Source organism: Panthera pardus, unplaced genomic scaffold (assembly GCF_024362965.1).
Source record: "Panthera pardus isolate Hobbes unplaced genomic scaffold, ASM2436296v1 HiC_scaffold_2, whole genome shotgun sequence".
NCBI lineage: Eukaryota > Metazoa > Chordata > Mammalia > Carnivora > Felidae > Panthera > Panthera pardus.
Window position 1 is genome coordinate 39,111,171 of NW_026526765.1, and position 25,244 is coordinate 39,136,414.

The 25,244-nt window shown below is 37.7% G+C and overlaps 1 protein-coding gene across 1 annotated transcript in view; it reads left to right on the plus strand.

Moving 5' to 3' along the window:
- Positions 1-25,244, plus strand: part of ITGA1 (integrin subunit alpha 1) — a 147,073-nt gene that overhangs the window by 71,578 nt on the left and 50,251 nt on the right. Inside the window, exons 7-12 of the mRNA XM_019464322.2 lie at positions 1,878-2,026; positions 5,353-5,503; positions 13,715-13,880; positions 18,393-18,466; positions 19,127-19,271; positions 24,374-24,516. Of these exons, the coding sequence (XP_019319867.1) occupies positions 1,878-2,026; positions 5,353-5,503; positions 13,715-13,880; positions 18,393-18,466; positions 19,127-19,271; positions 24,374-24,516 (828 nt within the window). The remainder of the gene's footprint in view (positions 1-1,877; positions 2,027-5,352; positions 5,504-13,714; positions 13,881-18,392; positions 18,467-19,126; positions 19,272-24,373; positions 24,517-25,244) is intronic.

Consider the following 25,244-nt stretch of genomic DNA (forward strand, 5'->3'; position numbering starts at 1 on the left):
AGCATTTAGCAGAAACTAGTAGGATGAGGCGACACAGAATGCAGGGAGTTCAGGGAGGTGTATTTCTGTAGAGAGGAAGTAGACTGATGGAAAAAGCCCTGGGATAAAAGATTCACATCTTAGACTAGACTCTTTTCTGCCCTTTCACTGTGAGGAATATTTTAAACTTAAATTTCTCATTTATAAAATGTGATACCAATTAATGTTATTGTAATCTGAATAAATTAGGGGAAAGCTTTTCAAAAGGCATTAAAAATATAGGATACTATTCTCACTTAAGCATAATGGTGTAATTGCTTCAAGACGTCTAGTGTACTCTAGAAGGTGGCTCAAAGATGATAAAGATTATTTTAAATTAGAATTTAGTCTTGTTGGTTTCTGCAAATGCCAGAGTATGCTTCTGGTTTCAAAGAAGACCCAGCTGTGGAAATGTACCTATGAGTCAGACATGTAATTAAAGATTTCTGACAATTGTAACATCCTCAAGGGAGGCTGGAAGGTAGATGCTGAACCTTCATGCCACTTGGAAGTAAGATCAGAATTGGAAATAGGATGGGTATGAAAAAAGCACTAGAGGCAACTTTACCACTGAGCAAACTAGGCAATTGCCTTAGCAAGAAGGCAGCCTTGTCTCAAATTGCTTCCCCAGGACCCAAGAAATGAAGTGCCCAGAATTTCTACATTAAAAAGACATTCATTTGGGTATAGAATTTCTGAATTTCTCATTTTGGGGTGGGAAATTAAACAAAAAGTTATCTTCACTCACAATTCTTGATGTAGATTGATCTATTGGTTCACATCAATATTTAAAAGTAGGTATAGAAAAAGGATAAGAAAAATGGGCATCTGTAAGGGAGAGGGGAGGAATACAGAGCAAGGGAAATCCAATCTGGTGTCACTTTACCCTATGTATCATTTTGCTCCATGATGGCTCTGCAGTTAGCTGCCCACATTATCCTATCTGTGCAAAGGAGGGAACGAAAGGAGGAAGGTAGAAAGAAGGGAAGACTGAACAAGAAAAGGGGTGGTGGGGAGAAGGGCTGGTGTGAGAGAAATGGAAGCTATGCCTGAGCTAGATAAAGCCTGAAGCACATGTGTGCCCTCCCCAGATACATGCCCCACTTACTACTCATCCAGCCTCATCTGGTTTCACTTCCCCTCACAGCCTAGTCCAGGCTTACTGACTTTCTTTCTGTTCTCAGGACATCCCTACTTTTTTCTCATCTCAGCTTCTTCACATACTGATTGCCCTTGTGTGGATCCATCCTCTCGCTCTGTCTCCATCCAGGACAGGTCTCCACCCTCCTTGCACCTTTCAGTATCAATTTGAATATCACTTCGAAGAGGCCTTCCCTAACCCCCCATTTTGAAGTAGGGCCCTAGGTTTACTTGCTAAACAGCTTTTCCATTTCAGCCCTCTCTCCATAGTTTGCAATTGAACATGCATTGGAATGATTGTTGAATCTCCCTCTCTCTCTGATTCTCTCTCTCTCTCTCTCTCTCTCTCTCTCTCTGATTTCCTCTCTCTCTCTCTCTCTCTCTCTCTCTCTCATTTAGAAGCTCCATGAAGGCAGAGAGCATGTCAGTGCATTGTATCTTCTACCCCTCAAGGCTTGCCAGAGTCATTCAGTAGAAACTATTGCAGAGATAAACCAATTGTTTAAGAAGTTTAACAACAGCACTTTCATTCTTGTTCCTTGGGCTACGAATATCCACAAGTGACAGTGGTTATTTCTGTCGGAAGGATTTGTATACTGATGAATTTTTGAACTATCTAAAAGACGAAAATGTATGACATCTGATCTATATGTTTAAACTAAAGAAAATTGAAATGGAATATTGCTAGATGGTTAACTCACAATGGCTTGGTATTTCAGGTTGGAATTGTACAGTATGGAGAAAATGTAACCCATGAGTTCAACCTCAATAAGTACTCATCAACGGAAGAGGTACTTGTTGCAGCAAATAAAATAATCCAGAGAGGTGGCCGCCAGACTATGACAGCCCTTGGGATAGACACAGCCAGGTATGTGGATTAAAAAATAGACCAAGGTAAAAAAAAAACTACACATGACCAACTGTTCACAATCAAGCCCTTTCGAGTGTTGATTGAGCATTTACCTTGGCAATATTTAAAGTCATCTTTTTAAAAAACTGGGTTCCACCAATTAGCTAATAGTTATAGGATCAAGTTTTTCTACAACATAGTCTCCCTGCCCTTCTTGTCTTTCCTCTTATTCTAAAGGTTTAAGTCATGGAAAATCAGTCATAAAAACTACTATAGTCTAATGCATCATGTTCTTGGGTGCTAAGACAAAATATTAGTGAATATATTTTCCCTTTGTTCTTTGTTTACAGCTTCTAGGAATCCCATTTTTTTTAAAAAAGAGGATTAATATCCATCCACTTCTACTCAATATGTATTTATATCCTAGTATGTCCATAATTTTACAGTACCTAATTTAGGGTTATTGAAGCTCTCAAGTAAGAGTTTTTAAGAAGCCAAATTCAATAGCGCTGTCTTTGAAATCATTTTCAGTGCAAAGACTGAAAGAAGTGGAAAGAACTTCATCATTTGTGCACTCTTTCTTTCTTCTGTTCTCCAAATTTCCTCTAATTCACATCTCTTCCTTCCTCCTGCACCTCCACGGAGAGCACATAATCCACTCTGTGGTTGAACTTCATTCTATGAGAAGCTACAGAACTGTCCTTTGATCACAATGTAGAACATTTTATTTTCTATATCGTTCCCAATTGCATGCAACTCCCATCATTTGCTGTTTTATTCATGAGTTGCCTTTAAAGCTAGTAAGGTTCTGATAAAAAAACTAAACAATACCAAAATCACAGGAAATCTAATAAGTAATGTGACTAATACTAAGGATCCTTCTGTTACGTGTCTTCAACTTCTGGACCCTCATCTGATTTTAAAGAACTAATTACCCATTCTCTCACTTCACTTGTCTGCTAAGATCAGTATTTTAAGGGGGTTAAAATAGTTAATATGGATATTCTGAAGAACTGAGATTTTATGTGCAGCATTAGGCCCCTAAGTGTTAGAGAAGCATGTGGTTCTAGTTATATGGGGCTCAAGAGAAAATAACCACAAACAGATGGGGTAATTTTACATTTACCTGCCTTTCAGATCACCAATTTGCATGCACAGAGAGTGCACATGTTGAGGTGTGCTGAATGCACCTTCTTAAATAATTGACTAAATGTGACTGCACATTCAAAGTAAATCAAAGTGTTCTTTGAAAGCTCTGAGTCTGTAGGGAGCTGTGTATTTTCTAAAGGCATCCACTTAAGAATGAATATTCATCTTTGAAAACTAACTGAAGAAATATTCTGGCTGCTTTGCTCCTGCATAAATACCACTCTAAATACCATAACCCTATATGGTTTTTGCCTACATGTTTCACAAAGGGTCTAGCTGTAGGGCACACAGTTTATTGAGTTTTGTATATAAATAAAACTCCATAGTGGTATTACTCAGTATCCTTGTACATTCTTTTTTCACATTGAAGCATATTTTTAATTGCTGTTTATTCCTTTCTAGCAGGGCCAATTGCAAACAATATTTTTAATTTTTTAGAATCCTTTACTTCTATTTTCATTGGATGGTAGTATTTGGGGGTCAAGGGCAATTTGCTGAAGATATTTGAAACAGAAAGAGTCTACTCAAGAGTTCTGCCAGTGGCTAGTTTTACATTATATAAAACCAACCCTTGTTTAGATCTAGCAGATTTTCTTTAAGAAATGTCTTTTAATTATCTCCATCAGCTGAGGTTCATTCAGTAATGACCTGTATCTTTGTAAGAAGTAGGAAGTTTTGGTGATCCTCTAAAGAATTAAGACCACAAAAAGGGTTGAATCATATGTGATATCCATGTCTGAACTTCATTTAAAGACTAGTCTTTAACATCTGTTTTCACCTTTGTTCATATAAAGAAGTTGGACATCTACCTGTTTAGTGTAGAGGGCAGAAATATGCAGTTCCTTAGTGATCAGTTGTTGTTTTTTTAATCGCTTCTCCTTTATTTTGAAATTTTTAAGAAAAATCAAAAATGTAAAAGAAAGCAAACAACAAAATCCTATGTACTCACCAAACAAATCAACAGTTGTTAATATCTTCTCATATTTGCCTTCAGTCTTTCTAAAGAGAAATAATCACAGATAAAAATCCCTTTGCCCACATCACTGGGATTTTCTCTCCTGCTCACAAGATACCTACTATTGTGCATTTACTGTGTACCTAAGGTACAACTAATGTGTATTGTGCAAACCATTTGGAAGGTTGGTTTAAGAGAAATGTTTTTTGGCATATTCCAAACTGCAGGTATTTGTCCTCACGACCAAACTAAAATATTTAAAAGGAGCATTCAGTACAATTGCTGCATTTTATACCAAAATAAAAAAAAATATTATATGAAACCCTTTCATTGTTTCATTCCAGGTAAACTTACTTGACTCAAGAGAGGGAAGTGAGTTGAGTAAAAGAAAATAATACAGGGAAAGTGTGCCTCTGTGTGTGTGTGTGTGTGTGTGTGTGTGTGTGCACACGCACCTGTGGAGAAGCACAAAACAAACAAGAATTTAAGTTCCCTTCTCTTTCAGCTCTTTCCATAAATGCTTTTTGAATTAAATAAAAACTCCTTTCTTTGCAGTTAGGGCATAGCATTTCCCTTTCTCTCCGTGCCACCTTCTCCCACCCCATCCCCAGCAGCCTGTGTCCTAAAACCTAGTTCAGACCAAATTTTTCATAGCTACTCCAGCCCCTTTTGTCCTCCATAGCCCTGCTTTATCACTGACTCAGACCACAACTGTCTGCAGTCTTTTATGACCATGTCTGATTTTCCCCCATACTCCTGTTTTCCCCCAGCTCCCCTCCTCAGCTCAGAGGATTTCCATACTGTTCTATAAATGTCAGAGTAGATGTGGCAGAAGTGAGGACAGAGCAAAAGTTTCTGCCAAAAGCAGAAGAAAAGAGGAGTGTTTATAGAGAAAGGAGTGGCTGACAGAGTATTTGAGATCTGACCTTCTCTAGATCTGATGTGTGCTCCAGTGACACCTTCCCTGACAAGTTTCCAAAGAATGAAATACTGCTGCCCTTTGTATATGGGATATGTGATGATCAGCAAAATGGTGACCTCTCCATCATCTGGAATAAATCTAAAACTATTACAAATAATGATCATCATGCCTCCCAGCTTGAACAATGGGTGTCAGTGTTGATCTTGGAAGGACAGCACTAGTCTAGCTACAGTTGTCACTGTTTTTCTTTTGTTTATCACTTTGCCTAACCTTGGGGTGGTGTTTTATTTGCTTCTCTTTTCTCTTTGATTTCTTCAGGAAGGAGGCTTTCACTGAAGCCCGGGGTGCCCGAAGGGGAGTTAAAAAAGTTATGGTAATTGTGACTGATGGGGAGTCCCATGATAACCATCGACTGAATAAGGTCATCCAAGACTGTGAGGATGAAAACATTCAGCGATTTTCCATAGCTGTAAGTACAGGGCTAGAAATGGCTTTCATATTCTGTTGTGAAGACAAGAGGGGTGTGTGTGTGTGTGTGTGTGTGTGTGTGTGTGTGTGTGTGTATACATACATACACACACACACACACACACCCATCATGGTTGTGTTATGAAAGTGACACAGACAAGGTTGAGAAAGGAAAAGTTCTCCACTTGAAAGTAAACTCTGTGGAGGCAAGATAGGGTTTTTGCTCCCTTTGTGTCCCCAGGAAGAGAGGGCAAGAGAAAGAAAGAGACAGAAATAGGAAAGGAAAAAGAAGAGAAGAAAAGGAGAAGAAGGTAGGAAGAGGAACTGTGGGGGGGGGGGCGGGGCGGGTGAAGAGAGGAATGGAGGAAGGGCAGGAAAGAGGAAGGGAAGGAGGAGATGGGAGGGTGGAAGGAAAAAGGAAGGGAGGTAGGAAAGGAGGGAACTGAAGATGTGCTAGGTAAGAAATACAGTGCCTGCTAATTAATAATTCTTCCCACGATTTGGGAAGGTGGAAAATCAGGACAAAGCTCCTAATAATCTGCTAAAAGTGAACAATGGTATTTTCACACCTACAACTCTATGAGTTACAGGAAAGAAGCAAAAGGTCACCTAATTTTTTGTCTTCTCTGGACAGTCTACACCAGGACTTAGAAGAAGAGACCCTGTGATGGCAAGACTTTCTTTTTTTTTTTTCACATTTACTTATTTTTGAGAGACAGAGAGAGACAGAGCATGAGCAGGGGAGGGGCAGAGAAAGTGGGAGACACAGAATCCATAGCAGGCTCCAGGCTCTGAGCTGTCAGCACAGAGCCCAACGCAGGGCTTGAACTCACGGACCATGAGATCATGACCTGAGCCAAAGTCGGCCACTTAACCAACTGAGCCACCCAGGCGTCCCAGCAAGACTTTCTTATGTGGTTTTGTAGTTACAGTTATTCCTCTGCACAAGCCACTTTCTTGGCATTACTGGTGGAATGAGGAGGGATCAGGAGACTGACTTATTACTTATGCACTCTGTGCAGAGCCATTTCATCCCATTTCATAGCCCCTCACTGTGCAGCCAAAGTGAAGCAGCCAGCAGCTATAAAATGTTTTCGTATAATTGCATTTAAGCTGGGCAAGAAGAGAAAAAGGATTACAGAAGAAGAAATTTCCTTTAGTTCCAAGGAAAAGCCTAGCCTGCTCTTGATGATAGAAGATATTACATATAAAGTACTTTAGCTCTTTGTGAGCAAATCTGGATTAATACAACAGCAATCCATTATTAATAACAAGTGTCTTTCAAATATAAAAAAAAGGGGAGAGGGAGGGAGGGAGGGAGGGAGGGAGGGAGAGAGAGAGAGAGAGAGAGAGAGAGAGAGAGAGAGAGACTGTCAGAGTGCTTTATAGCTCTTATTAGTGATTTTTTTCTAAATCAACTTCTAATAGTTCCATGAACTAAGATAACTCAATTTTCATGGTGCGACCCCATGGAGAGGGACATTCAGAAAAAGAGAAATAAAACTTCTACATTTCAAACATGGAAAATAATTTAAATTGTCACTCATATAGCACTCTATAATCTACAGTGTTTTTTTTCCTGTGTCCTAGATACCTTTCTTTGTCCTTCATGGCACCCCAAAGAGAGGAGGGCAACCTTTATTTTCCCCATTTTATGAATGAGAAAACCAAGGGATAGCAGTCCCCATGACTGTAGGTCACATGGCCAGGTCTCCACATCCCCCTTGACTGACCACATGTACCACACTGCCCTGGGCTGTTCTTCCCCATGCCCCAATCTTTCTTTCTTCTGCCTCGGGTCTCTGGAAGGTGCTACAGGACTATCCTAACCTGTTTTCACTCACTTCCTCTAACTTCCAAAGAGCACCATGGTTCTCTCCACCTCCTGCTTTTTGTACCAGAGCAAAAGGACCCAGCACAGAAATGCTAGGCATGTCCCATAATGTGATAACTTTAAGCAACAAAAGACCCGTGGACATTTTCCAGAAGTAAGTCTAAGAAAGGTGGGGGGGGGGGGGGGGAGGGATAGAGGACAGTATATTTTGGAGCCAGAAAGACCTTTGTTCAAATTCTGCCTTTGTGAGAGTGAATAAGTCACTTAATACTCTGAGCTTCAGCTTCTTTATCTATAAAGTAGGGTAATATTGTTTCTCTCTCTTTCAGATAAAGAACCAGTGAGATAATGACTATGAAACCATCTAGCACAATGGCAGGCTAGGCAACCAATAAATATTATTTTTCTTAAGGATCTTTAACTCAAGCAGTTTACAACCATGAAGTAATAAAATTATAGTTCTTTAGAACTAGAAGGAATTTTATAGATAAACTGTGTTGCCCTCTTGCACAGAAGCCTTCAGTGACTCCCCCATGCACTGTCAACCCTATTCTCAGCTTCTGAACCTTAACTAACGACTGTGTCCAGCCTTCCTTTCTAATCGTTCACTCTTGATTCAATAGCATGTGCCCTTTAAGGAGTCTTCTTAATATAAATTGTTTTTTTTTTTAATTAAGGCAGGAAACAAACATCTCAGAACTCTAACTGCTTAGCCTAAATTGGTTTTCACAAAATCTCTTTTATTTACAGTAAGTGAGAATAAGATATTACCCATAATTGCATTAATCTTCCAGGAGAATAATAAAATCATGAGTTCCTTTCCTGTTTTAATCAATGAATTATTATCAAATTGCTCTTCAAAATGTTATAAATAATATATGAGAAAATTTCACTTCAAGAATTGTTATTTTCCCAATTCATATTTCTTGTCCCCAGTGAACCTTGTATTTTTTAGTTTGTGCTGAACGAGGAAATAAGACAGTTATTTTACTTCCTCTTCTTGTGCATTCTTGGGCATTTCTACAGCTGCATTCATGCTTCACATGATCAAATATAGTTGAGGGTCTGCCACTGTTATCACCTGGACTGTTTCTCCTACTCCATTTTTTTTACCCTCCATTTGATCTTGAACACCACAGACATGTTTTATGGGAGACAATGACCCCAAAATAATTGACCATTGAAAATTTAAGCACTCTAGGGGCGACTGGGTGACTCAGCCAGTTAAGCAGCCAACTTCAGCTCAGGTCATGATCTCCCAGTTCATGAGTTCAAGCCCCACATCAGGCTCTGTGCTGACAGCTCAGAGCCTGGACCCTGCTTCGAATTCTGTGTCTCCCTCTCTCTCTGCCCCTCCCCTACATGCACTCTCTCTGTCTCTCTCAAAAATAAATAAACATTAAATTTTTTTTTAAAAAAAGAAAATTTAAGCACTCTATGATAAAACAGCAAACATGTCCCATTAAACTCTTAGATTTGGTGAGGGTCCTGAGCTGGTGTGAGTATTCTGTTCCAAGGTTTGTATTCTGTCACTTGTGGATATTAGACACTGCTAGCAGGAACCCGCTTTACATTCATATTCTAATCCTGGATGATAATGGCTGGGATTATAATGGCTGTGAAATGTGTATTATCTACAGCATTCAAATGAAAATCAGAGAAGTTAGAAAGTATCTTAGCATTCCATTCATTTGCACACAAAAGGCACTATAGTACATGTAAATGAATTGTACACTTTACATTTGACACATCTGCCTCAAGGGAGGTTCAATTCTGGATGTCTACTTCAGGTAAATATTAGCAGAATACCAAATGCCTGGGCTTGACATATTTGTATAAAGTGAAACAGAAGTAATTTATAAGTGTTATTTTGTATTTCTTCTCATTCATAGAAAATAATGTTTCTACAAGCTACCAGATCCTTGGGTGAAGGATCAAAACACATTTCTATTTTTATTTTTATTCTGTAATACAAATAGTTCAAACTGGATGCAAGTCACAATAATTCCTGGGAATTTTTTTGTTTTACACTTTCTTCTAAATATATATTCTCATGTTGAATCTGTTTCATTTTTATTCTTTAAGTATGTCAGTTGGGCATTTTCCTCACTGAACTTTATCCAGTTGTCTCTGTCACATAGAGCACTAATGTCTGACATTTACATTACAACTATGAACCTCGACCATGCAAGGTCAAACCTCAAACCATGCATGGTCCAAACGTCTTTATAATTTTTATATGTATTTTCAACTGTATCACTTTATAAGTGAAATGGAAGTGAACACGTCAATGCAAAAGTGAATCTACAATATGTTCAATAGGAATTAAGGAGGAAAGATGGTGACTTTTCTGCCAAGGATGTCATATGACTTATAGGATAAATTAGGTAAAACATTGGGGACTCAGGGTTCTTCATGTGATGTAGGATTTGTATGAATCTAAAAGAAATACATGTGTAACAAAACTGCTGACAAAGAAGAAACCCAACAGTGTGTCCAGAGAAGAATAGCAGGTGTAGAGTGAGGTGTTGAGCCAAACTCCAGTGATCCTGAAACTGCCACACGGTTATGATGGACACTCTGGAGGCTGGACACTCTCTGCCTTTGCCATGCTTTCTCTGGGGCATGCCCATCTAGCTGTGGGGAAATACTCAACTTTAAGAAAGGCATCTTAGAATTTCTTCAATGTAATAAGAGCAAGTGGGCCTTGGGTTTTCTCTCCCTCTCTGGACAGTTCTCAACATTCATTTCCACTAATTCTCTTCCCCCATCAAGTAGCTAAAGTGGGGAAAAGCACAGATTTAAACTATTTCTGTTGTTTGCATTTGCTTTTCAGCCAAGTAGACAGGTACTGAATTTTTGTGTTCGGGTACAATTAGTGCCCTTCCTACCGAAATCTTGACAAGTAGTAAAGAGTTAAGTTCAAAAATCAAAAAGCTACCCAACTAGTCTGCTGATTTCCTTAGAGCCAGCTCTAATATTCCTAAATTGCGCACATCTTCAAAGCAGCACAAAGTTCTTCACAGACATGAGGGCTTTATGCCTCACCCACACATTTTACAGATGAACACAGAGCCTAAGGAAGGAACAAGGAAGTGGATGAAGACCTGCATGTACAAATGCGAACTCCTCAGAACCCTTCCCGGGGATGCTGTGGGAAAGGGGAGAGGGTGTGACTCAAGCAGGAGGAAGGGGTCAAGAATGAATCTCCCAGCGCCTCTCACTAGGAGGGAAAACTCTAGAACTGCTGCATGGCCTGTCTGACTAGCTGTCACACAACTGCATTCCTACCATTAACATTTTAATGATTCATTTACTAATCTAAACCCTCATTCGTTTTATGATGCTAATAAACAAGTATGCTGTAGATCATAAATAGCAACACTTAAAACAGTAATTTTAGCTCTTTTCTAACTACAAGTGAAAAGCTATACCCTTCTTAATAAAAATATCAGTTTTTTTTAAAGTTTATTTATTTTTGACAGAGAGAGAGAGAGAGAGCGCGCGCGCGCGCTGCGCGCGCATGAGTGGAGGAGGGGCAGAGAGAAGGAGACACAGAATCAGAAGCAGGCTCCAGGCTCTGAGCTGTCAGCACAGAGCCCCATGCAGGGCTCGAACTCACAGACTGTGAGATCATGACCTGAGCCAAAGTCAAACGCTTAACCGACTGAGCCACCCAGGTGCCCCCAAAATATCAGTTTTTAAATCTACCATTTTGAATCTCACATTAAAAAAAAAAAATACACGCAGCTGCCTAGAACAGGCAGCCAAAGGAGAGTTTGGGCAGCCGGGTGTTCAGAGGAGAGGGACAGGGGTCTGTGGCCAGAAGACCCAGTGGAGACTGAGACTGACGTCTCCACCTGTGCCTGCCCACCCACGTGTCTACGATCTGCCCAGTACGCAACGCTGAACCGTGCTTGGGGACTATTGCATATCTGTTTTCCAACAGAACTTTGAAGGCACCATAGGCTCAGTTTAATGATACCAGACAAATCTATGTCTATGATTTAAAAATCTAAAGTGAAGTTAGAAAATTCTGGTATCTTCATCGTTACTTCTGGTCCCCAAGGAGCAGGATATTCTAAAAGTCAAGCAATAGTACAGAGCTCAGAGTCTTATCTTCATTTTTTAGATTCCACCAGCATAGAATTGAATTAATCATGATCCTTTGTTCAGGAGACCTCATCATTTGAGGAAGCATGGGCCACTTTATAGGTTTTTGTGTTTATTATTGTACCTGCATACTTATTGTAAGTATGCCCTATAAACATCTATGGGCCTGACCACATTCACCACCTGGGTGCCCTCCACCTGGTAACCATAGGCCCAAATCTATGTTCATCTATTTCTCTCCTTTTCTTATCTTTTGGTATCTATACATATCTAGAAGTGTTCCTTTTTTTAACTCTATAAAAAGGTGTCATGCTGCATAAAGTATTTTGAAACTTTTAAAATTTAATGTTGTTAAGATTCATCCAGATTGAGGTGCCTGAGTGGCTCAGTCGGTTGAGTGTCTGACTCTTGATTTTGGCTCAAATCATGATCCCAGGGCCGTGGGGTGGAGTCCTGAGTTGGGGCATGGACCTGCTTGACATTCTCGCTCTCTCACTCTCTTTCTCTCTCTCTTTCTCTCTCTTTATCTCCCTCTGCTCCTCTCCATTCTCTCTTTCTCTCTAAAATAAAAAAGGGGCTTCAGTTAATAATCTGACTTCAGCTCAGATCATGATCTCACGGTTCATGGATTCAGGCCCTACGTTGGGCTCTGGACTGACAGCTCAGAGCTTGAAGCCTGCTTCAGATTCTGTGTCTTCCTCTCTGTCTGACCCTCCCCCGCTTGCACTCTGACTCTCAAAATTAATTAATTAAATTAATTAATTAATCCATATTATTTCATGTCATTATAGTTCATTCGGTTTTTTTTAAAGTAATAATTACATACAGTGAAATACAAGATTTCAATGTGAAAATTATGTACAAAGTGAACAATTTGATGACTTTAGATAGTCACATACACCCATGTAACTGACACCTCAATCAAGATATATAACATTTCCATCACCCTTAGAGAGTTCCCTATACTTCCTATCATGTTTAATACCCACTTCTATAGTAACCATGTTGTGACTTATATCACCATCACTTAAGTTGCCTGTTCTATTTATGTAAATGAAATCATACAGTATGTACTCTTTTGTGTTTAGCTTTTCACTCAACGTAATGATTACCCATGATATTTGTGCATCAGTGGTTCATGTTCTATGATACATTGTTTGAATATACCATGATTTGTTCTATACTTTATTGTTTATGGACATTTGAGTTGTTTCCAGTTTGGGTGCAATTAAAAAAAAACTGAACTTCTGATTCATGGGTCAACATGAATGACTCAAAAGCATTATGCAAAGTGAAAGAAGTCAGACACAAAAGGCTACATGCTATATATATGACTTCTTAAATATGACATTCTGGAAAAAGCAAAGCCTTAAGGACAGAAAATATATCATTGGTTGCAAGGGTCAGGGGGAGGAAGGGATTAACCACAGGGGGCAAGAGGAACACTGATAGAAAAGTTCTAAATTTTGAAGTGGTAGTAACCCAACTGTGTGGACTTGTCAAAACTCAGAATTGTGTATCTAAAAAGGGTGAGTTTTACTGTATATGAATTATATCTCAATCAAACTTACTCTAAAAAATAAAATAGATGTTTGAGAAAACCTGCTAAGACATTTAAATAATTACAGTTAACTATAACAGATAATTCTTGCCTCTCTCTCTTCTGTGTGTGTGTGTGTGTGTATGTGTGTGTGTGTATATATATATATATATATATATACACACACACACATATATATAAACAAGATGTCTGTGTCTTGAAAATTTGGTTTTAAACAGAAATTGCCAAGTAAGATTTCTATTTAGTTCAATATCTGTTTTCAAAATATATGTGTGGACTGGCTCTTGGTAAGAGTATCAGGAAGAACTGCCTACTCAAGATCAAGTAACTCACTTGCTAACTGCTTTTACCAGCAAATGGTGGTGGCATAGGCTGGAATAATACCAGAGACATTCAGAAACTATAACATTACTGTTGAACTGTCAGACTTTAAAGATATAGCTGTTCATAAACAGGCACACAGTAATGCAAGAGAAGAAACATACAAGATTGTCCTTTGTAGTTTTCTCTACCAATTACAGTATGTAACAGTTAATTTTAGGAAATCTCACATTTGAAAATTATTCTTCCAAGAATGTGGAAGTACATAAAATTTCATTATATTGAGGTACTATACACTCTCTTGTTTGTTGACAAAACGCTTGAGATCTTTAATTAATATACAGAATTTAAAATATAACCTTCCCATTTTTGTCATGTCTTAGATTCTTGGGAGCTATAACAGAGGAAATTTAAGCACTGAAAAGTTTGTGGAAGAAATAAAATCAATTGCAAGCGAACCCACTGAAAAGCATTTCTTCAATGTCTCTGATGAATTAGCTCTAGTCACTATTGTTGAAGCTCTCGGAGAAAGAATATTCGCCCTGGAAGGTATGACTATTTCTCATACTCCCGCATGTTTTCTCTACAATTCAATTTAATGTAATGGCCTTTTGGTGTTTATTTCTTCTACACGGCTAATGCATTTTTACTGTGTACAATAACCAGCATGGAACAATGCCCTTTTCTGTAAATCTGTCACCAAGATGGCTGTCTCACATAGCCCTGTGTCTGTTGGCATCTCTCTTTGCGAGGACATGGCAGGGCTAATGTGAGGGCTGAAAGAAGGCAATGATCAGTGTGGACTCACAAAAACAAAAATGTGCCCACGTGTTTTAGTCCTTTTCTGTGACACGGGTTTAGAAAATGGAGGAGCTAGCTCAAGTTTTCTTTTTTAATTTGTTTTTTTATTTTGGGCTTCTATAGAACTGTCCTTATTTGCAATAATTTCATTGTTCATTTATTTTCTCCCGTTTTGCTTCTTGCCCATTTTAAAGGTCTTTATGGAACTCTGCCTTAACTCCCATGGCAGTAAAACATTGGTTCACTATATTTGTCTAAGTCATATTACTTTTTTGTGGATTTCTTTTCTTGGATGTTGCAATGGCGATTGGCTACTGAAGAAAATAAATCATGGCATTCCTTCCCCTGCCTTAGGTGGAAGAGGTCAAGTATCAAATTCTTTTGGAACTGGCCCTTGCCTGACCAAAAAAAAGAAAAAAATGTTTTTGGAATTGTTATGCTAGGCAAACTGAAAAAAGCCTCCTCCTTCATATTCTCTGTTAACTGGAGACTAAGAGAACGTGCATCTTTCCCTCAACCTAGGATGAGAAACCTCCAGAGAGTTCTGTTTTTATGCCCTTATCTGAATCCAATGGACTCTGTCCTTGTGAGGACACACTGAAGAACTATTGTTTTGTATCTTTAACATAGAAATTCATGAGCACTTTCTCAGTCACCCTGATGTGACCTGATAATGAGAAACATGACCTGATACTGGGTAACAGAGAAATAAAATGAGAAAGAGAGATAACTGAAACAAGGTGGACCATTTTGAGCATCAAGTGACCAGGAAAATGCAGAAAAGTGACCAACAGACAGAATATTCAAATGTATAGAAAGGAAAGAAAATGTTTTAGAGTAATGACTTTCAAGCTTTATATGACAGTGACCCATGATAATAAATACACTTTTCCTTGTGACTAGAGGGGAGCAAAATAGGCCATCCCAAAATATGTTGCTTTGGCATGTAGATTATTTTGAGCTGAAGGCAATCAAGTTCCAGCCCATTCAGGAAGAACTTTTACCTCTCCCTTAACAACCTAAAAGAATTCACATAGGTGGCCTGGTCCAGAATAAAAGGTATAACCAGAGAGAACTTTTTAAAGACCTATCTGCATAGCAGGGCAAACTTCTACTTACCAAACATCTGTTCTTCTTATATACTGTGAACTGTGCTCCTCCCTTCGAAGCCCCAGGCCCCTACCCCATTCCGTAGGTCAGGATGGCATCATATAAGTCTCCACCACCCCCACTTGCCCTTCAGTCTCATAGTTTAGTCTTAATTTCCCATATGAAATTAAATTTTCCTCTAAAAATTAAATTGACTAATTTTTTAGCTCAATTTAATTGTTAAACCAGCCACGGAATCTAGAAGAGAAGAAGGGAAAATTTTTCCACTTCTGCATGACCCAGTGCACATACACGTATACATATAAAAACAAAACAACCTTTAACAGAATAACCCTTATTATATGCAAAGCACTCTGATAGGTTCTCGTTTTCATTTTCTCTTCTCTTTTAATTAAAAAAATGCTGGTGGTGACTCACCCAGCCGATTTCATGACTGGATCACAACTAGTAAGTAGGAGATTTGGGTTAGATTTGATGAACAGCTACAGCCCATGCAGACTTCATTTCTCTTTCCTTCTGCCCTGGCTGCTTTTCCCCTGTGCCTTTAGAAACAGAACTCTTGAATTACTTATCTGTCTGAAGTCACAGCTGCTTCTGAAGAACTTGGCTGTCCTGCATTCTGTGCACAAGTCAGTTTTAAGTGGCTTTGGTCTCACAGCAGCTCCCAGCGGCATTTACTAATAGGCCAGACCATAAGCTTCGCTGGCCTTAGGGAAGGAAATATACAAAGTTTTCCAAGTCATTGTGCACTTTTAATTTTTAGTAATTGTAATAAGTTTTAAGATGTGATATAAACAATCTGTAAAGACCATTTAAATGAAAAATTACTTAGTTACATTAATAGTTAAGTACAATACAGTCTCATTTTTAAACTCATCTTAAGTAAGCAAGTAAGTATAACCTGGTAGGACTTCTATAAATGAAGTCTACCTACATCAGCTACTGGGGGAAGAAGGGCCCAATTTACCTTAAATGACATTGTTGTGTTGCTTCTAAACTAACCATACCATGAATTAAAGGTTACAAGTTGGAATGCCCAGACACTTTAAGAAGTCTGTATATTTAAAAGCAAAATTATCTGGGGGGCATCTGTGTGGGTCAGTCAGTTAAGCCTCTGACTCTTGATTTCAATTCAGGTCATGATCTCACATTCATGAGACTGAACCTGCATTGGGTTCTGCACTAGGCGTGGAGCCTGCTTAAGATTCTCTCTCCCTCTACCCATCCCCCACTCACATGCACATGCTCGTGCTGTCTCTCTTTCTCTCTCAAAATAAATAAATAAATAAATAAATAAATAAATAAATAAAACTAAATACATAAAGTGAATTTTTAAAAAAATGTCCTCAGATTAAAATGTCTACCACATCTTTACTGATACACTTTCAGGGCTAATCAAACACAGTGTTTTGACTGATTTTCTTCATAACTGGGATCAGAAAGGATTTCATTTCCTTGTTACTTGGGAAGTGTCCATTTCCTATCAACATTTATCTTTAGATGGCAAAGAGCAGCAATTATGAAATTCCTCCTTGCCAACGACAGTGCCACCTAGTGAAGAGAACAGGTCACCAACTTGCCCAATGAACTCAGGTTCCATGTCTTCCTTTCCCAGCACGTGGGAGAAATGCTAAAATGCCTAACCTGCACAGTGGGAGAGTGGTTATGTCAGTACTTATGAACAGTTCGGGGAGGAGTTGACAGCAAGAAGTTCAGGGATGCTCAAGGGGCTATTACCATGATGATGATTCAGCAGGCAGATTGTCACAAAACTCCCTTCTCTCTATTCTCAGCTATAAGCCGAACAGCAGCAGGAGAAGGTACTGGAAGCATGCAGGTATTCACTGCTGTGCTCTTGCAGTGGTCTTGCGCAGATAAATAAGAAGGCACCATAAAGTACTGTGGACTATTAAAATAAATAAATAAATAAATATTTATTTAAAATAAATCAGATTTAAAATAAAGTTAAAGTGCACCTCTGTCATTTAAATAATAGGGGTAATTCATATGTGAGATTAAAATGATGTATTGGAATTCTTGATTGATATCGCCATTTAACCTAGTCCTATAAAAAAGCAATCACTGATGTATTTGTTAACAAATTTATGCCAGGAAATAACTAGTAAATAAGTTTGATTTCACAAATTTAATTATTCTCATGCCTCAATGAGAAGGCAGACTGACTTTCTTAAAATTATGCACTATTTTTAACTTATTTTCAAAGCCAAATAAATCAGTAACTCCCCACTGAAAGCAAATGAATCAACATTCCCTCGATCCCCTTAGGAGGTTGTGGCTTTGGGTCGGTAAATATTTTGAGAGTAGCATATTTTTCCATGGAATGCTCTGGACTATCTCTGTATTTCAGTAAAGAGCTTAAATACCTAATGCTTGCTCCTGAACCTTTTACATAGCATTAACAAGAAAGAAAGAAAGAAAGAAAGAAAGAAAGAAAGAAAGAAAGAAAGAAAGAAAGAAAGAAAGAAAGAAAGAAAGAAAGAAAAAGGGCACAGATTCTTTAAAAAATATGTGATTGAATGGTATGTGGCCAAAAACCCATCAAAAAGTCCCCTTCGAATTTGTGAGTGATACCTACCACCAGAAATTAGAGAAAACACAATCCCAGAATCCCTACAGTCTTTATCACATAATGGAATTCCAAGAGGATCTGTACCTGGAAATGCAAGTGGACCTGGTAGAGTCAAGAGACTTCTTTAAATATGTGAATAAAGATTTTTTTAGCCCTGTAACATATCGGGTAAGTTTAGGCTAATGTCTGAGCAGGATTCCCACAATGTGAGAAGAAGAAGGAGGTTTTCAACTTCAGTACTTTTGAATTTAACCACATGGATCCAAAGTGCCATATCATCCACAAGTATGCTAGAGTATAGGAAGAGAAGCATGAATGGAGATTTCTCAACTTCTCCAGCAAGGGTGGGGAAGCCAATGGTCAAGAATCTAGCCACGGCCCTTCTGCTAACCTTCTCTGTCCTTTACCCAGCCCTACATAGGAATTTGGGGTTGAGAAATGTGTGGCTGAACATACCCAAAAGATGTTGGAAATTCTGGTTGGTAAAGAGCCCAGTCTGTAATTGGTTTCTGTCTTCTCCAAATCAAGTGTGCTAAAAGTCATTTATTTTTCTGTTATAGCTACAGCTGACCAGTCAGCAGCTTCATTTGAAATGGAAATGTCTCAGACTGGCTTCAGTGCTCATTATTCACAGGTATATTGACCACTTGGTAGAAAATGAAATATTTTTTTAAGGTTTTTGCTCCCAAAAACAATGCCCAAGCATCACCATTATAAGTGCAACTAGCAGTTCATGGCTTGCCCAGTTATTCAGACTGTGATGATGTTTCTAATCGAAATAGGAAAATGTTATTTCACAAACATATTAAGAAAACATGTTATATCCCACAGTTCACTATATCGTACTAATAATTGTGAATCAAACATTTTGAGGTCTGCCTTATGTAATTATACATCTGGCTAAATGAAATACATAATTTAAAATAGTTGCTAATGATATGAATTGTATCTTTTTCTCAATCTCATTGTATTTAAAGATCTTATTAGAATACCATATTCAAGACCTAGGATTCTTGACACCCAGAATTAAACAGAAAGACAAGATTAGGAAATATATCATTTGTAGCTGATGAAAAAAAAATGCATCAGAGTCCCTGCAAAGGAATATTGACATTTCAGTGGGCAATTGTACTGTATAACCGAGAGCAAGTTACTCTACCAGGTTACCATAGTATTACTGTGAGGATTCTAAGTTAATATATGTAAAGCACTTTGAATAGAATCTATCATATTGTTAATGCTGCGTTCTTGCTACTTTGTTAAATGTCATTTGTTTTCTCTATTTGGATATAAGGACTGGGTCATGCTTGGAGCAGTAGGAGCCTATGATTGGAATGGAACAGTCGTCATGCAGAAGGCTAATCGAATCATAATCCCTCAAAACACAACCTTTAATGTTGAGTCTACCAAAAAGAATGAACCTCTTGCTTCTTATTTAGGTAAAGTTTAGATGTAATTGATAGAAAATTATTGTGGTTTATTTTTGGTTTTGTTTTTATTTTTAGCATTATTTGCTTATATGTACATAGGTTTACTTATAACCATGTGAAGACAGATAACTTCCAAGAGCTAGACATTTTGTAGGAGCCCTGAAAGTTCCCAAGCAGCCTTAATTTATGAGCAATCTTAGAATAATAGAACATGGAGGTCACACTTTCTCAGAAGGGCTCCCTAGTGCAGGAATGATTTTGGCTGATATGTGCACTTTTTGAAGTCTCCCTGTGTCTGGTATTCTCATTAACTTCAAGAAGAGCTTTGCACCTGGTGGACAGGAAATGATGGTCTTTTCCTTAATTTTTTAATTTTTTTATTTTTTTTTTTTTTTTTTTTTTTTAAATTAAAACATCCTATATCATTTCTTTCTATGAGTCCTAATTTTGGAAAAGAAAATTTTAATTTGTCTTGTCATATAGCTTCTTCTTTAATAGTTCTATTCACAACCAGACAAATATTGAACTTAAGCTCAGTGATGTAATGTCATCTTATTTTTCAAAGACTTTTCTGGAATGAGGAGGTATGTGTCTGTTATCACCTTATTCTCCATCTGTACTGAGCTGCCTAGGGGATACCAGGGAAGTGTTCTATCACTAAATGATCTCAGTAAACAATTAGGTCCTAGGATGAAAAGAACCCTCAGAATATGGTTTCCCAACACTTTACTCACTCAACAAATGTTTGAGGGACACCTGTTTTGCCCCAGGTATTTTCTTGGTGCTGGAGGTGCGGTGGTTAAGGAAACAAATACTTTTCAGTGTTCATATTTTAGTATGTTAGCATTCCTCTCTGGGATCTTTCTGTCCTGGAGGCAAGTCTTTTTCTCTCTATCCAGCTTCTTTCTATTTTATGAGGAAGGTAGGAGGTCTTTACTGGTAGGTCCATACATTTCCTTATTCAAAGACACATCTTAAAACTGTAGAGGCAGGTAGGACTTAAAAATGAGAGGCCTGAGGGATTTAGATAATTAAAACTACAGTGGTAAGCAGTACATACAATGTGAGTGTTAAACCCCTTAACACATGCTGAACTGCATTCATGAAAGTCTAGTTTATTTCTCATAAAATTCCTATTACATTCTGTCCTGGTCAGAGAGCAGCTAGAGCATTCCATTGTTCTCAACATCACACATTACAAAAGAAAATGCTAAACTAGGATGTGCCAATAAAAGATTATCTAAAGGATACTGATCTAGAAAAAATTCCTTTCTTTCCTTCCCCAATGTCTGCAAAATTTGAAGAAATTGATGGTTAGGAAACAAAATATACACTGCATATCTTTTAAATATTTGGAGGATTGTGCTGTAACACAAAGAGGGTGGGCCTAAAATTCATATGCATTAAAAGAAATCTTAGCATATGGTTAATATCCAATTTTCCAAATTAAAATATTAAGGAATTGAAAAATGATGTCACAGCTACCTATGACATACCTGAAACTAGAATCTAGGTATCTTGATTCTTATTCCAGTGTTCATTTCAAAATTAACAACATTTAAAAAACTAAAGATACAGCATGAAGTCCACAAATCTTAAGTTCACACATTTTAATAATACTGTAGTATTTTTTTATATTCTGACTTCTTGTTATGTGATGAAATTCCTTAAAACCAAGTAGTCTTAGGAAGCCTAAATCCATTATCCCCCAAAAGCTTGGATTCATGGTGCTTAAAGCAGACTTGGAGAATTCAAGACTTAAAGATATCACTGGAGCAAGACAAAATTAAGAGAACCTTCATTCCTGACCACAGTATTTATAACATATGATTCCTTTCTTCCCAAAAAAGGAAATTTGGGGGTACGTTGTCTACAATGTACTAAGATGATGTTTTTATATTTTAGAAATCATTTCATTAGATTAATCACAAGTTAGCACATAAGATATTTTGCCAACATAACATTTAAGATATATAAAATTTATTTTAAAATAGAAAAGCACCCAGAAAGGGGATAGGGGAGAAAAATAGCTTTGTACCCCAAATATTATTCTAAATCTGAAATGAGAATTTCAAAATGTCTGCCTGTGTGGATTACGAATTAGGAAGTGTTTGAAGGTGCCTGGGTGGCTCAGTAACTTAAGAGTCAGACTCTTGATTTCATCTCAGTTCATGATCTCAGGATTTGTGAGATCAAGCCCCAAGTCAGGCTCTTTGCTGACAGCACACCCATAGTCTGCTTGGGATTCTCTCACTTTCTTTCTCTGCCCCTCACCCGCTGACACACTCTCTCTCTCCCTCTCCGAAACTAAATAAATAAACATTTTTTTTAAAGAAAAATAAAAAGAGCTTGAAAGTGTTAGTCTGAAATCTATGTGGATTGTAAGTCATTAGGCAATGGAAAATCTTATGGAGAAAACAAAAAAAATCTCATACTAATCAATAATGACCAGAAAGAAGTAGGAACAGAAGTTGTCGAACCTCTCAGGATATAGTCACTCATCCAGGAACTGCTTTAGGCCAGTATGCACTTAGCAAGTGTTTTTGATGGTGAGAATACAGTCGAAGTTCCCTGCCTCCTCCACCCACAGTCTTCCCACTTCTAATCATGCCAGACAAATTCAAGAAAAATGTAAAGATGTGGGGCAAACAAACACATGACATCAAAGCAGAGCATACCTGTTTCCCATACCTCACTAGGTCCTAGCACTTTTCCCAGGAAGTGAATTGTGAAAGCTGACAGGATTTATTCTTTATAAATCCATGCAGCAGGCTATGCCATGAATTTTCCTTTCTCTTCAGTTCTTTTTTTCTTTCAGAAAACAACATTAAACTTAGATGTGTATAATTATTTTCCTTTCATGAAAACTAGACTTTATTTACATGGCCTCCTTTTTTTCTCCCTCTTTATTGTCTTTGGATTCCTAGCTTCCACCCAGTAACTACCTGACCAGTAGGTACTGTCTCTGGGAAGATTTCAGCTAATAGTTTTAGTTATCAAGTTATCAAAACTAACTAAATTATCACACAACTCCAAACCTCAAACATAATTTTCAATTTTTTTAAAGGTTCTTTTATCAGTTTGCATTCATAGCTCTGTAAGGTAAAAAAACAAAAAACAAAAAACAAAAACAAAGTGTACTAACTCTCTTAGGCCAATCCTTGCTTAATATTTCTTAGTAGAATGACATGAAATAAAACAGCCTTTGCTTTGCACATTCTCCTTTTTTATTTTATTTATATATAAACATGACCTTAAAGTTTTTATTTTTTAAGCAATATTGTGGTTAGTAACAGAAGAAATATGACACATTAATTGTTTGAAAAAGAACAGTCTACAATTTATTATGTATAATTTTTTTAGAAGCTCAAAGAAAGATAAAGAAATGAGAATGGGAGAAAATATGCCTGAAGGAAAATATGCCTGAGGAATTGTGTTCCTTTCGCACTTGTAAGATTAAACATATTTTAGTACAAAAACCTCTGTTCCTCCTCAAAAGTTTTGTAAGAAAGTGAAACTATTGCCTTGCAGTAAAACACTTGGAAAATAAATTATCAACGTAATCTTTTTTCTTAGTAAGAAATGCGGTTCTGTGGCCTTTGGAAAAATAATCTGCCCTCTGATCCACTGATGGACAGATCTGGTTATAAGAACACTTCTTCCTTCTGTAGAGTTGAAATCAGCAAAGGAGAATTGTTATTCACTGATTTAGTACTGTTCCCTACAAACACAAGGAATAAATCTAATTCTTCACTCAAAAATTAACAGTAGTCTGCCTTCAAGACACAAAAAAACATAATGGGCATGAAAACCCAATTAAAAAAGAGGAATGTCGAAGCTCACTTTTTAAATTGAAATTCCAGTTAGCTAACAAACAGCATAATTTTAGTTTCAGGTGTACAATATAGTGATTCCACACTTCCCTACAGCACCTGGTCCTCATCACAACTGCCCTCCTTAATCCCCATCACTTGTGTAACCCACCCACCCTACACCTCTTTGTAATCAAACAAATACAAATTAAAATCACAGTGAAGTATTATTGTTAGATTATGCTTAATATCTACTAGAACATCCACAAATTTGAATAATAGAAATGATACCCAATGTTTGGGAGAGTTTGATGAAACTAGTCTGTCCTTTGGCTGTGCATGGAATAAATTAGTACAAATGTTCTGGAAACAATTTGCCAAACACTGAAAGAACGGAAAATTTGATCCAGTAATCTATTCCTTGAAATTTATCATCAAAGAAAATCCAAAAGAAGTAAAAATGTTAAGTGTTCAAGGATGTCTTTGCAGTCTTAAGTATAATATCAAAAAATTAAAAACCACCTAAAAATTCTACTACTCTACTGGGGAATGGTCCTGCGGTAGAAACGCAATGCCTTTATGCCTCAACTAGGAGTGATAAACTTCAGTTACTTCACATTACTGCTTAAAAATCTACAGCAATAATGCAGAAAAGGCTTACATTTGCTATGATTCCCCTATATAAAATGTTTAATTTCTGTAGCACAGACATATCTGTCCAGATGAAGCACAATTGATTTATTACAAAGTGGTGAATTGAGTTTATGAAGGTTTTTTTTTTTTTTATTTTCTTCTTCTGTCACGATTGTTATATCATTTGTGCCTTTAAACAATGAAAACCTGAGGTGGGGGGTGGACAAAGCAGTTGCTGTAGATAATCAGAGAGCATGCTAAAAGCTTCCACCGAGACAAACTTACCTGCCTTAAAAAAAATAAACATTTTTTAAAGAGAAGTCTAAAAATACACAAATGATCCTCTCCCAGCTCTTTATTTTTTTTTATTTTTATTTTTTTTAACGTTTATTTATTTTTGAGACAGAGAGAGACAGAGCATGAACAGGGGAGGGTCAGAGAGAGGGAGACACAGAATCTGAAACAGGCTCCAGGCTCTGAGCTGTCAGCACAGAGCCTGACGCAGGGCTCGAACTCACGGACCGCGAGATCATGACCTGAGCCGAAGTCGGCTGTTTGACTGAGCCACCCAGGCGCCCCCCTCCCAGCCCTTTAAAGTGGATCTTAATTTATTCTGTGTAGACATTAAGGAGTCAGATAGTATATCTGGCATCTCTCTTTTGTTAGGTTACACAGTGAACTCCGCCACGGTTTCGGGAGATGTGCTCTACATTGCCGGACAGCCACGGTACAATCACACGGGCCAGGTTGTCATCTACAGGATGGAAGATGGAGACATCAGGATTCTCCAGACACTCAGTGGAGAGCAGGTAAGCTTGAAAAATTATTGTTTCAATCCATTTACACTCTATGTAAATTTAAATTACCCATCTATTGTCCTAAACTTCAAAAAGTCCTGTCATTATTCGACATCAAACTTAAACAGGGCCCCGTGTTGGGTTCCTTGTAGGAGTGTAAAATATCTGCATATTTGGCTTCCGGAACATTTCAGTTGCACGGAAATGGAGGTAAAACGTAGAGATGATGCTGTAGATACAAATGGATAGATATATACATACAGGAAAAAAAGTTCTAAAACATTAAGAAGCATGAAAATGCCCGTGGCACAGACAGTACATCTTGAAGATGGAAAGATTGTTTTATTCTAGGATTGGTGCCAGAAGTCTTATACCAGGTAACATTTGTGCTTGTCTAGAGGGAAAGGTAGACCGTAGATAGGTAGAAAGAGCAGAAGAGCCAGTTAAAAAGATAATGTGGACCCTGATTGTTGAGGTTCTGAATGGCAAACTAAAGAATTTGGATTTTCTCCTGGAGGTAGTGGAAAGTGATAACATGTAAAATCAAAAACTTCTCGTTAGATGATATTAAATACCAAAAGTAGTTTAAGAAGTTATTCACACAATATGCAAACATAAATATGTGCAAATATTGTTAAACTAAAAGAAACATCTACGCTGTTGGTTATTATTGCACAGCAATCACTTGGGCTTCGCTAAGTATCCCAGCTTACTAGACGCCCCGGCCACCCTCCTGCCAT